Source organism: Phacochoerus africanus, chromosome 4 (genome assembly GCF_016906955.1).
Source record: "Phacochoerus africanus isolate WHEZ1 chromosome 4, ROS_Pafr_v1, whole genome shotgun sequence".
NCBI lineage: Eukaryota > Metazoa > Chordata > Mammalia > Artiodactyla > Suidae > Phacochoerus > Phacochoerus africanus.
In genome coordinates, this window is record NC_062547.1 from 16,682,382 (window position 1) to 16,695,840 (window position 13,459).

A 13,459-nucleotide genomic window follows, 5' to 3' on the forward strand; every position below is an offset into this window, starting at 1 on the left:
ACGCAGCATATTCAGAGGTGAGCATGTGGTTTAGAACAAAGAGCTGGAGTTCCACCGTGGTGCAGCGGAAACAAATCTGACTAGGAACCATGAAGTTGGTTCGATCCCTGGCCTTGCTCAGTGGGTTAAGGATCTGGCGTTGCCGTGAACTGTGGTGTAGGTCACAGACATGGCTGGGATCTGGCATTGCTGAGGCTGTGGCAAAGGCTGGCAGCTGTAGCTCCGATTGGACCCCTAGCCTGGGAACCTCCATATGCCTCAATGCGGCCCTAAAAAAAGCTCATTTTCCTTTCTTTTTAATGAAAAATAATATGGAGACCAAACCTGGAGATGGCTTTGGAAGGAGCTCCCTTCTGTGGTTAAGATACTCAGGGGACAGGCCAGGAAAAAGCCCTTGGTTCGTAGGTCTAGAAAATGAGGACACCATCCTTAGGGGTGACGTGAGCTATAGTGGCAGAGAGCCAGGCTTGTTTTATTGCGACAAAAAGCTAACAAGGGAGTTCCCGTCGTGGCGCGGTGGTTAACGAATCTGACTAGGAACCATGAGGTTGCAGGTTCGGTCCCTGGCCTTGCTCAGTGGGTTAAGGATCCGGCGTTGCTGTGAGCTGTGGTGTAGGTTGCAGACGTGGCTTGGATCCTGCATTGCTGTGGCTCTGGCGTAGGCCAGTGGCTACAGCTCCGATTCGACCCCTAGCCTGGGAACCTCCATATGCCGTGAGTTCGGCCCAAAGAAATAGCAACCCCCCCCCCAAAAAAAAAGCTAACAAGCCAGAGAAACGTGTATACCCTGTTCTGAAAAGCACCCCAAAAGTACCAGAGATAAACAGGCAAAGCAGAAGAGGGGGAAGGTAGGCATGAGGGTGGAGACTGGCTGGGCAGCCTGCAGGAGCAGTGGCCCGCAGGGCAGCCAACCTGGCTGGCGCACGGGGTGACCACAGGCTCTGATGTGCAGAACAGAGGGAGCCAGTTTCTGTATATTTATTCGCATCTCATCTATACAAATATTTACAGATACAAACGGAACCACAGCAAAACTGCTGTAAAACCATTCAGACCCTCTTGATGGCTACTTCTCAGGACGCCCACAGTCAGTGGAGCAGCAGGGCTGCAGCCTGGCTGTGGAGTGGGCCAGCTGAGTACCTGGGCGTCAGCCAAGAGAAATAGCTGGGGATTATGGCTTCAGCATTCTCCCAGAGCACATTCCTGAGTGCTGACAACGTGGGGCCCGAGCTGGGAGGGGCAGCTGTGGCTCACTCTCTTCCTGCCCCCAGAGTGTCTGCTTGGACCCTGTGCTGGCACAAGCATCTCTGAGCGGACCAAGAGGCCTTTCTGGCCTGCGGCTGCTCGCCACCCTGCTGGCTGCTGTTTGGCAGCTGGAGGTGACAAGAGCTGCAGGCGCTGCCAGGGAACATTTGCTGGGGGAGCAGGAGCTGGCCCAAGGCAGGCAACCATGAGGAATAGGCCTTAGAAAGCAGCTCCCAGCTCCATGCCCAGAGGGGTAGGACTGTCAGTGCTGAGTGGGGCGTGGGGGGCTACCCGAGCACCTGCCTCCCGTCTTTGGCCTTGGGGCTGGGGAAGGAAGGGCCAGGACGCTGGACACAGCAAAATGAAGGTGCCCCAGCCCTCGTCCCTGGCTGCCTGGGGCTAAGTGCACGCATGGAGGGGTTTACTTCCTCAGGTCAGGGACCCAGGAGGCCCCAGCCCCCACCCCAGCCCTGGTGTGAGACAGCTATGGGGCTCTGTGGGCTGCCCTCACTCCTCTTAGGGTCCTGGTGTGGGGAGGCCCCATTCCTCCTGCTCCTCACTGCCAACTCCAGGAGGCACAAGATGGCAGGGTAGCAAGGAGAGACCACAGGGTGGCTGGGGGCAGGCGTGGGCTTCAGGCCCCAGGGCCAGCACACGAGGAGTCACAGTGTCGGTCTCTCTCACACGCACACACACCAGCCTCTTCTCTGGTAGGAGGCTTGTTCGCTTGCTGTCTGCCTCACACACACACACAGTCACAGAATGAATCCGAGTCTCTTATTGCTGCAGGGGGTGGGGTGTCAGGGACGGTTACTCAACGAAGAGAGAAAACAGCACCATCACTACGATGCCCGTGCAGAGCAGAAGCACTTGCTGCAGGGAGTGCCTGTGGGGAGAGGGGCCCACCTGAGGGGAGGTCCAGATGACCACTCTGGGCCCCAGTGGAGCCAGATCCCCCAGGAGCCTCAGGTTTGGGCATGTACACCAAGCCCCCTGCACTGGCTCAGGGGTGGCAGGGCTGAGAGGGAGGGGGTAGAGGCCCTGCAAAGAGCAGTCCCCATGGGTGGCTCACCACGGATCGTCTTCCTCCAAGAGGTCAGGCAGCACGTTCACCAGGGCGATGTAGAGAAAGCCACCAGAGGTGAAGGGCAGGATCCAGGCCACTGTTTCCTCTGCAGCAGGAGGAGAAGCCTTGACTGGCGAGGAGTCCTGAGGTCATGTGTGCTGCACCCCCGCCCGCAGGGTGGACTGGGGCAGAACCCGGCCTGGATACCAGGGTCAGGGCAGCTGCACCTTTGGCTGGGGCCCCTCTTCTGACCGCCACCTGCCACCACCACCCACCACGCCCGTACCTACTCCCTTGGGGGACTGTGTACAGATGGCGAAGCAGGCGCCCAGCAGGCCCCCCATTGCCGTCGAGAGCTGCAGCTTGGCTGCGCTCCATCGGTCAAAGCCGGCCCGGAGCAGGATGGCAAAGTCGCCCACCTGAGGGGAGGTCCAGACGATCACTCTGGGCCCCAGTGGGGCCAGATCCCCTGGGAGTCTCAGGCATGGGCATGTACACCGAGCCCCCTATACCAGCCCCATCGCTGGGACCCACCCCCAGCCCTCATTCCCTTGGTTGGGCCCCAATCTCAAGGGCGCTGGAGCGCGACTGAAATGGTGCCTGCAGCCTAGTAGGCTGAGCAGCTGCGGGCCTCCACGCTCCAGCTCCCCAACCACTGCTGGGCAGCCCCACCCCAGCTCCTTCCCCGCAGCTCCACGCCCACATGGCCGATCAGGGGAACCCTCTGGCGCTCACCTCATGGGGAATCTCATGCAGCAGGATAGCCATGGTGGTCAGGAACCCGATCTGCAGGGAGGGGAGTCTGTGGGGTCTGTGCCAAGGACTAGAGCACCCACTTGTCTGCTCATTCTACAAATATTTTCTCTGCACCGAGTGCCCTGGCTGGATACCGTTTGGCTGCTAGAATATAGCAGCGAATAAAACAGACAAGGAACCTTCCCTGAGAAGCTAACAGCCTGGAGGGGAGAGGCAAGGACTGAGTAAACACACAGGGACCCATGTAAGGACACACCGTGCCAAGCGCTATGGGTGAAAGGAGGGCCTGGCTGCCGTGGGACAGGAGGGGCCTAATTGAGATGAGGGGTCAGCAAAGGCCTCTTTGAGGAAGTGCACTTTGCTCTGAGGCCTGAAGGATGAGGAGCCAGCTGTTCAAAGAGTGGGAGAAAGAACATGCCAAGCAGAGGCACCAGTGAGGTGGAGGCCATGGGAGAGGAAAGAGCTTGGCTAGTTCAAGAGAAGGCAGACCTTGGGGTCAAAGCATAGAGGGCAGGGGGAGGAGGCGGGGGGAGAAGCATCAAGAAGCAGGCAGGGGCCAAATGTAGCAGCTTGGCAGAGGCCTGTGATCCCAACAAGGAGTGTTTATAGCAAGGAGAAGGGACCAGTGGTTGAGACAAAAGGAGGCCATGTCCAGGAGAGCAGCAGGGAGGCTTAGATGTGGGCGTTGAGGGAGGGAGCTGGAAGGAGATTGAGTGGGGACGCCTGGTCTGGAGGCAGAGCCAACTGGTCAACACAGGCACCATCACTCCCACCACACAGCCTGGGCCCCAGCTGCCCCAACCCCACTCACCTTCTTGCTCACAAGGAAGCTGGCAGCCACAGCCAGCCCGTGAGTGAAGTTGTCTATGGTGTTGGCCAGCAGGTTGAGATAGCCACTGACCTGGGTGTGGGGAGAGAGAGCCGGGCTGAGTTGGGCAAGCTGGACTGAGCCGGGCCAGCCACTCAGGGTGGGGCGGCTGCAGGAGGAGGGGACCCTGAGTGGGCCACTCACTTTGATGTTCCGGACCACGGCGCTCAGGCCGGGCTCTGCAGCCGGCTGGGCCAGAGAGTGGCCTCCATTGAGCGCGGCAGCAGCTGCGGGGTCTTTGCTGGGGGCCTAGGGCCAGGAGAAGGAGGGAGAGGTGACATTAGATGCCCCCCCCTCCACTCGGCCATGGTAGACAGAAGGGGAGCAAGAGATGGAGAAACAGACAAGAAGTACCCCTTTTATTTGTCTAGACTTTGCTGTCCAGTCATCCGGGAGCCCCCAAACCCAGCAGCCCCTCTGTCACCTGCACTGCTGTCACTGTCAGTCTGTGACAGCACGCCACACGCCAGGGGCTGATCATCCCCCGGTCCTTCCAAACGGGCTGGCCAGAGCTCCCAGAAAGGGCCAAGAGACCTTCTTTTCAGGACTTGATTCAGAGCCTGGGCCTCCAGGCCTGGGCACCGCCACAGAACAGGCTGACCTGTGTAGGCGCTGGGGTCTGGGGCTCACCTGGCTAGTCGCCTCCTTCTCCTTGCCGTCCAAGAACATCTTCTCCAACGCCAGGAAGGTCAGGAAGCCAGCAATGACCCAAAGTCCCAGTTGCTGCTGCTGCTGTAGGCTCTGCCCCTCACCACCTGCAGGGGGTAGTACTGACAGGCCAAGCCCGGCCAGGGCCACAGAAGGGGACCATTTGGAATGGGACCTAGTCCAGGGCAGTGACAGGGGCAGGGCACCAGGACTAGCTGGTAGCTGGAACCTAGGGACACCCATAGGGACTTGGGCACTGGGACCAGGACAAGTTCCCTGCCAGATGCCCAGAAGCCCTCTTGCAGTCATTCTGCAGAGTGGGCAGGACCTAGGCCATCCCTGGGCATGGGCACCGGTGTCCACACTCCCCCACCGCTCTCCTGCCCCCAGCCTGTGGCCTCACTCACCAGGGCCGGCGCTGTACGTGTAGGCCCACGCCTCAGGAAGCAGGTGGAGAAACACATTGCCCAGGAGTCCTCCCAAGGCAAAGCTGAGCAGCTGCTTCAGGCGCCAGGCCCCAGCTACAAGACAGAGATGCAGGACCTGGGAGCTGAGCCACCAGAGCCTCTGGCCTGACCTCTGGCCTATCTAGCTGACTGGGCTCCTAGTGTGATCCCAGCCAGACTGTGAGTCCCTGAAAGGCTGGATATGGGCTGCTGGCCTTCCTGGGTCCCCCACCCCCCAGGCCCAGCAACAGCTGGCACTCAGCAGGACTACACCACAACCTGCTGGGCCACTGTGGAGCCACAGCTCTTCAGGGTTAAGAGACTGGACCTGGGAGTTCCCCTGTGGCACATCGAGTTAAGGACTCGACATTGTCACTGCAGCAGCTTGGGTCAATGCTGTGGCATGGGTTTGAACCCTGACCCAGGAACTTCCACATGCCATGGGCACAGCCAAAAAAACCAAAAGACAGGGCTTGGGAGCCGGACGGGTCCCAGTTCCCCCCCCTCTAGCTGCTAACCTTGGGCAGATTACTTCCAGGAGGCAGTTTCATCAAACTGTGGACAACTGTAGTATCTACCTGATAGTGATCTTGTGGGAATTAAATAATAATACAAACAGCAAGTGCTTTTTTTTGGCCACACCCATGGCATGCAGAAGCTCCAAAGCCAGGGATTGAAACCTGCATCACAGCAATGACAATGCCAGATCCTTTACCCACTAGGCCACTAGGGAACTCCACAAGTGCTTATTAAATGGAAATTTTTCTCAGCTACTGTGTTTGTTTTTGTTTTTGTCGTTGTTGTTTTGCTTTTTAGGGCCACACCTGTGGCATATAGAAGTCCCCAGGCTAGGGGTCTAATTGGAGCTACAGCTCCGAACCTATGCCACAGCCATAGTAATGCCAGATTCCAGCTGTGTCTGCGATCTACACCACAGCTCACGGCAACACCGGATCCTTAACTCACTGATCGAGGCCAGCGATTGAACCCGCATCCTCATGGATACTAGTTGGATTTGTTTCTGCTGAGACACAATGGGAGCTCCCTCAGCTACTGTTACTCTCCAAAAAGTGACAGATTTGAGGACTTTTTTTTTTTCTTTTTCGGCCATCCTTGCAGAATATGGAAGTTCCTAGGCCAGGGATCAAATCCAAGTTGGGAGCTGTGACCTACACCACAGCTGCAGCAACACTGTATCCTGAACCCACTTCACCGGGTCAGGAATCAAACTGGCATCTCCACAGAGACAAGCCAGATCATTAACCCACTGTGCCACAGCAGGAACTCCAGATTTGAGGACTTTTGCAGCCTTGCAATATCCAGAGTTGGAAGTTCCCTAAGGGGGCCATGTCGAATCTCTTGATTGGATAGACAAACTGAGGCCCAGAGGGCAGAGGCAGCTTGGTGGTGGGATGGAATCCCAGGAGAAGCTGCCACTTCCAGGCTATGTGACCTTGGGCTCCTCAAAGAACTTCTCTGTCCTTTTGCTTCCCCATTTGTAAAATGAGATAATAATCCAGGTCCTCCCTAGGTTGACCTCGCAGGGATGCTATGAGAGGGGCTGATCCGACACACAAGTAAGTCATTGGGGCTGTGTCCACAGCTGTGGTGCCAGCCCTCAGCCCAGTGCCTGGCAGAGATGTGTTCATAACCATCTGCTGAATGCACAGTTCCTGAACCTGGCAGGCACCACAGGCCCCTGGGACCCTCATTTCAAAGATTCCTGGGGCCCTGGTCCAAACCTACTATGTCATACTCTTTTTCTTTCTTTCTTTCTTTTTTTTTTTTTTTGCTTTTTAGGGCCGCACCCACGGCATATGGAGGTTTCCAGGCTAGGGGTAGAATGGGAGCTACAGCTGCTGGCCTACGCCAGAGCCACAGCAACACCAGATCCAAGCCGCCTCCATGACCTACACCTCAGCTCATGGCGATGTCAGATCCTTAACCCACTGAGTGAGGCCAGGGATTGAACCCGCATCCTCGTGGATCCTAGTCGGGTTCATTAATGGCTGAGCCATGGAGGGAACTCCTACTATGTCATACCCTTGGGTGGGAGTGACAGGCACCTGCATTTTTAGCAGCTCCCCATCTGATCTTATTTTTCATTATAGCATGTCTCTTATGGATAGATAGCACATGCACACGACACAAAAGGGCAGCCAAGGAAAAGCCTCTGCCAGGCCTGTGCCCACCTCCCAGATCCCCTCCCCAGAGGCAGGCCGGCTACCAGCCTCTGGCATGTTCGTGGGTTAAGGGTGCCCCAGCGGCTCTGGGTTTGAGCACCTTTCAGCACTATGAGTCGGGACTTAAGGGAGAGGCAATGCTTCGCTTGCCTCAGCACCTAGGACCCAGCACAGAGCCCTTGCCTGGCTCCAGGCAATCTTCTAAGTGCTTTACTAACATCAGTTCATTTAATCTCCACAGTAACACCTATGAGGTAGCTACTACTACTATCCCCATTTTTTTTTTTCTTTTAAGGTTGGGCATTTGGAGTTTCCCGTGGCTCAATGGGATCAGCATATGCTTGGGAGCACTGGGACACAGGTTTGATGCCGCGCCCAGCACAGTGAGTTAAAGATCCAGTGTTGCGGCTCAGATCTGATTCCTGAGGGTGGCCAAAAAACCACAAAACAAACAAACAAACAAACAAAAAACAAGGTTGGGCGCTTGAGGCAGAGTGAAGTTAAGAAACTTGCCCAATGCCACCCAACCCTTAGATGCAGAGCCAAGATCTGAACCCATGCAGCCTGGCATCCATATTTCCAGCCTCGCCTCTTGCTTCTCGGTGAATGTTGGCCGACTTTCACTCTTTCGGAATAAACCAGTGCACAAACAAATGGACAAATGAGCACAGCTCACTGGACCCAGGTGAGGAATTATGCTCTGTCCCCACCCTTACTTCAGACACACTGTGACTCGGGACACGGGACCCGGCTCTCCCAGAAAGAGCAGCAGCATGTTTCCCATGCTGCCGGCTGCCCCTGGGAGCCAGAGGAGGGTCACTCACCTTCCGAGCGCAGCGTGGTCCCCATCTCCAAGGGAATGACGAGCAACGGAAAGACCCCGCTGAGCCCCACCAAGAGTGAGCCCAGGAGGGAGCAGATCCAGGTGTCCAGCCTCTCTCCGCTCAGCAGGGCCCCCCAGGACTCACTTTCCTTACTGTCCAGGCGACAGGCCGCTGCCACCCCCCGGCTCCGGAGGGCCTGTTGGGATCCCCCAGCCCCTCCCAGGAGCTCCAGGGCAAGAGCAGTGAGCAAGAGGAGCCTTTGTCCTGCCATGCCACAGCCAGGGCAGGGACATCCAGGCATGCCACGTGCTGAAAAACACAAAGGCCACTTACGTGAGCTGCCACCCTTGGCCGCACACCTGCTTAGGAAACGTGGCATCTTAACCCTCCCCCCACTCCCAGAGACCTTGGCACCGGCCCTCCTGCCTGCCTCCCCCTGGGGCCTCTGAGGACCCGAATGATGGGTGCATGGAGCAAAGCGGCTCTGCCTCTCCTCACCTCACTCCCAAGGACCACACATTTTTTCCTTGGGAGCCACTTCCAGACTGTGTGTCAGCCTGTCCGCCTGAGGCTAAACTTTCCTTAATGACAGGGTGAGGCGCTGGCTAGGTTCCCCTCAGCCACTGGCAGGCCTGGCCCAGCTGGATGTCTGGCTGCCAGGGGAGGCTTTAGGCCGGGATGTGGTCCGGTGAAGCACCCCCAGGGACAGAGGCCGGCACCACCTAGCTTGATGGGGCAATAGGAGGAGTGCAGGTGGGGAAACCAACCAGCTGATCTAGGTTAGGATCATTAGGGCTTCTTCCTAGGAAATGGGCCAAACAGTAAGTGGGACTGAAGACAGAGGCTCCTTCAGTTAGGAGCTGCCTCACAGATGTACAGAGCACAAGCTTTGAAGACCTGCCCTTGACTTTGTGCTCTGAGCTTATAGCTGCTGGTTGGGGGTAAATCCCTGAAGACTCTCTCTGAGCCTCAGTCTCCTTCTCTGTAGGATGGAGAGAATTTGCCTCCCTCACACAAATGAGATGAGCTTGCTAAACAGGTGAGCATGCCTGGCATGGATCAGGCACAGAAAGCCCTCCTTATGCTGCTGGAACCCAGGAGCAGTGGGCACCAGGAGTGCACCCAGCGGATGGATCACAGGACCTGGATGTGAGTCAACCAAGAGGGAAGTACAAATCTGGAAACTCAGGCATGAGGTTTAAATGTGGTCTTCCCTGCCTCATGCTGGCTGTGACCTTGAGCCAGTGATGGCCGTGCCTCAGTTTTCCGCATTTGCTGATGGAGTTGGGAAGGGGGCGGGGGCGGAAAGCAGCTGTTAAAGATGCTCCAGTCTAGGCTGTCCAGGCCTTAAATCCGCAGGGCTCCACTGGGGACCAAAAGGCAGGACTGAGCCAGGCCTGACTTGGAGGCGGCGGCGGGTCACTTAAAGGTTAGAGGACCACAAGTTTGGAACAGAAGAGAGGGTACCGAGGGAGTCAGCAAGCGGAGATAAAGGAGAAAGCAAGGAGCGGGAGAGTCAGGAGTGAGAGAGCTAGAGAGTGGGAGATGGATGCGGAAGGGGAGAGAGAGGGAGAGATGAGGAGCGACGCGTGGGGAGCCGGGAGAAGAGCCCAAGGAAGTTGAATTCCCGGGCTCTGGGCAAGAGGCCCAGGTCTGATCTAGACAAGCCGGGCCAAAGTCAACGGGATGGGCAGGGTCTGTCCCTCCTGGGGCATGGGCCCTGAGGGTCGGGCGGTCACTCACCTTGCGGCGGCAGCGGCGGCGCTACGAGCGGCCCCGGCCATCCAGCTGCGGAGCCCCGCCCCGCCCCGGGTCTGCCCCGCCCGGCCCGGCCACCCGGCCCCCGGCCCGGAGCCGCCCCCCGCGCGCGGCCACGTCACACGGGACCTGTCCGGAACCCGACGCGCCGCGCGCCGCGGGGTAGTGGGGGAGCGGCCGTCGGAGCGCGCTTCCGCCTCGCGGCCATGGGGGACCCGGGCGGCTGGCGCACTTCCGCTCAGGCCGGACCGGGCGCAGCGGGGAGGGTCGAGCGGAAGTGGGAGCCCGCTGGACACCGCACTCGGTCGGGCTAGGCAGGGCGGAGGCGGCGGCCTTCTAGGGACTGCTAGCGGCCGGGTGGCTGGGCTTGAGGGCCTGGCCGCCGCTTCCTCTCTCGGGTGGCAGTCCCGGCCGCGGCCGCACGGGGGCGCGCTCGGCTTCTAGACTGTGCCGTTCCGGGCCGGGGCCGGGGCCGGGGCCGGGGCCGGGGCTGGGGCTTGGGCTTGGGGCCAGGGTCGGGGTGGGAGGATGGCTGCGGCACTCCTTCTCTGAGTCAGCCTGGTCTGGCTCCTCCATGAGCAAGGGAAAGGGGAAGTGTCTGCCGCAGGGAGGGGCCTAGCCTCGGGAACCTCAGAAGAGGGAATTTTATTCTTACTCATCGAATTATTTTTATGCTTTGGTTTTTCACTGGGAACCTCAGGCCTTTGTCTCCAGGGCTTGTAACCCTTTGGAGTCCAATGCACGGTGGCTTGACACTGCTGCTGGTAACTCCAAACCTGGGGGAGCAAGGGCTCTGCTTCCCTCACCTCAGATTAAGGCAGCAAACAATAGCATTATTATTATAACCGCAGTTTATTGCTGAACACCTGCCATTTACTCTGCTTGCATTGTCTTAAAGAACCCTCAGTCTAGCCCATTGAGGTGGGGTAGTTAGCCCAGGGTCACACAGTAGCACAGATGACAGAGCCACAATTGAAACCTGAATGTTCCTGAACCCAGGGCATGTGACAGCAGCTCTCATTTCTAGAGTCTTAGGAATCTGTCTTGGCATTTCCACTTTGCATCCTTCTCTGGGAATCAGCCAGGACCACCTATACTCAGGAATGGGCCCTTGGGTACTCATTTGGACAGAGATTGTGACAGGGTGGGAGTCTCTAAGCCTCTGACCCTCATCTGCCTCCTAGGGTACTTCCTTCATCCATCCTGTGTCACTTTCCCTTACTGGGGGCTCTGAGGGCACAAGTGTCACATGCTACACCAGTTGCCCTGTTCCACCTCACACTCCAACGCTGCCTTTCTTAGACCCCAATCCTACCAAGTGGGATCAGCTTTCCTCTGAAGGCCCCCTGTCTGCCTCCCCCTCATGGCCCACAGTTCTGCCAGGACACCCTCCTCTTCCCCCGCCTAAGTTCTGAAGTGGAAACCCCAGGTTGATTACTTTGCAGAGGGAGGAGAAGGAGGACACTCAGGGATGCTGCTCTGGGATCTCTAAGATGCCCCCCATATATGCAAATCACTCCATCATATGCAAAGCACTTCACAATATACAAATGATTTCACAATAACATAGTCAGCATTCCCGCCTCTAGGGGCTGAGGGCTGCTGGCCACCAGCAAGGGGATGGACAAGACAGCGCTAGAAACACCACTTGCTGCCTTCCCACTGCCTTTTCCTCTCACCTGGCCTGGTGAGATTCCCTAATGTATTGGAGGTAGAGGTGGAGATGGTACTCTAGAAGATGACCTTGAGCCAGGAGGACCAAGTAGAAAGACACAGTGGGTGGACAAGTGTGTGGCTGTTAAAAACAGTGAATTAAATCTGCCAGGGGCTTCCAGGTATTGATGAGTGAGAAAAGGGAGATGCAGAAATGTTTATTTAATATAATCTACTAATTTAAAATATATACAAAAAGGAGAGTTCCCATTGTGCCTCAGCAAAAACAAACCCGACTAATCTCCACGAGGACGAGGGTTCAATCCCTGGCCTCGCTCAGTGAGTTAAGGATCCAGTGTTGCCTTGAGCTGTGGTGCAGGTCACAGGCACAGCCCTGATCTGGCATTGCTGTGACTTCGGTGTAGGCTGGCTTCTGCAGCTCTGATTCAACCCCTAGCCTGGGAACTTACATATGTCATGGATGCGACCCTAAAAAATAAAAATAAATAAAAGAGAAAAGAAAAAAAACACGTATGTGCACATGTAATTAAAGGTATTGGTATATCTAAGTCCTTGTATCATTGTGAGTACATCAAAATATGGAAGATCATACGTTGGGTTGATGACATGGATTCCATGGTGCGGGGAGGAAAAATATAAAAATGTAAAAGGAAAAGTTTGTAGTTCCCTCACAGCTCAGCAGGTTAAGGATCTGGTGTTGGCACTGCTGTGGCTCTGGGTACAGTTGTGGCTCTGGTTCAGTCCCTGGCCTGGGAATTTTTGCGTGCTTTGGGCATAGCCAAAATAAGCAAACAAATAAATAAAAGGAAAAAATTTTAAAAACACGTTAAAACCTGTATAAGATCACACTTATGGGAGTTCCTGCCATGGTACGATGGGTTCAGAGGTGTCTCTGGAGCCCTGAGACAAAGGTTCAATCCCGGACCTGGCACAGTGAGCTAAGGATCCAGTGTTGCTGAAGATGCAGCATAGGTTGCAACTGTGGCTTGGACTGATCCCTGGCCCGGGAACTCCATATGCTGCAGGGCATTCAAAAAAAGGAAAAAAAGATAACATTTATGCAATTATGTAAAAAAATAGATATATAAAAGCTTTTACATATGTATATAGGATGGCCTCCTAGCTTAATGGTTAAGACAACTAGATTCGGGTACCAGACTTCCTGAGGCAAGTTACTTAACTCCCTGTGCCTCTGTTTCCTCATCTGTGAAACTGATTCTACATCGAATAATGATGAGGATTAAATGAATGAACACACAAAACAGAACTATGTCCAACTTATGCAAAGTTCTACTTAAGGATTAGATATTACAGAGTTCCTTGGTAGCCTAGTGGTTGAGGACTTGGTGTTGTCACCGCCGTGGCTCAGGTTTGATCCCTGGCCTGGGGGAACTTCCACAAGCCATGGGGACAGCCCCCCCAAAAAGGATCAGATATTACTATTATTATGTATATGTATGGATACATGAGTGTAAAGAAAGTATTACAGTAATGAAAATAACCAATATAGACACAGGGTAGGGGCCACCCCTCTCTTCTCCTTGCTGAGCATAGATGAATGTTTTTCAACACACTTATCAATCAGTTTGGAGGCCTCAGGGATTTCCTGGGCAAACTTTAGCAGGGTGAGATGAGCCTGGACACTGCTTGGTTCTGTGGGGCTGGGAGGCATCTGGGATTGGGGAGCTGTGGACACGTTTCTCTGATTTCACTGAGTTGCCCAGGATCTGACTTTAATGTGCTGGTTCCTGGAGTTCCCATTGCGGTTCAGCACTAATGAACCCCACTAGCATCCATGAGGATGCGGATTTGATTCCTGGCCCCGCTCGGGAGGTTAGGGATCTGGTGTTGCCATGAGCTGTGGTGTAGGTCATCTAGGAGGCTCAGATCTGGTGTTACTGTGACTGTAGTGTAGGCTGGCAGCTGCAACTCTGATTCAACCCCTAGCCTGGGAACTTCCATATGCTGCAGGTGCGGCCCTAAAAAGTAAG

The 13,459-nt window shown here is 55.9% G+C and overlaps 1 protein-coding gene across 3 annotated transcripts; it reads right to left on the minus strand.

The window, feature by feature from the left end:
* Positions 1-962: 962 nt before the first annotated feature.
* Positions 963-9,861, minus strand: SLC39A13 (solute carrier family 39 member 13). Of its 3 annotated transcripts, none has more exons than XM_047775764.1 (10): positions 9,780-9,860; positions 8,037-8,345; positions 4,991-5,104; positions 4,566-4,690; positions 4,080-4,184; positions 3,879-3,968; positions 3,047-3,097; positions 2,602-2,730; positions 2,318-2,417; positions 963-2,131 (listed from the first exon to the last, which is right to left on the minus strand). In XM_047775764.1, the coding sequence occupies exons 2-9, from the start codon at positions 8,335-8,337 to the stop codon at positions 2,355-2,357; spliced, it is 978 nt and encodes a 325-aa protein (XP_047631720.1). In that variant the 5' UTR covers positions 8,338-8,345; positions 9,780-9,860; the 3' UTR covers positions 963-2,131; positions 2,318-2,354. The 3 variants fall into 3 exon arrangements, with proteins under 3 accessions (XP_047631720.1, XP_047631718.1, XP_047631719.1); XM_047775762.1 differs by having other exon boundaries at positions 2,598-2,730; XM_047775763.1 differs by lacking the exon at positions 4,080-4,184 and having other exon boundaries at positions 2,598-2,730; positions 9,780-9,861.
* Between the last annotated feature and the right edge of the window lie 3,598 nt (positions 9,862-13,459).

Excerpts from the sequence above, each read along its gene's own strand:
- SLC39A13 (XM_047775762.1), bottom strand. The coding sequence starts at position 8,337 with ATGCCTGGATGTCCCTGCCCTGGCTGTGGCATGGCAGGACAAAGGCTC. Across the intron at positions 3,969-4,079 it reads CCGTGGTCCGGAACATCAAA|GTCAGTGGCTATCTCAACCT; the intron begins GTGAGTGGCCCA and ends CCCCACACCCAG. Across the intron at positions 3,098-3,878 it reads GCTTCCTTGTGAGCAAGAAG|ATCGGGTTCCTGACCACCAT; the intron begins GTGAGTGGGGTT and ends CCCTCCCTGCAG.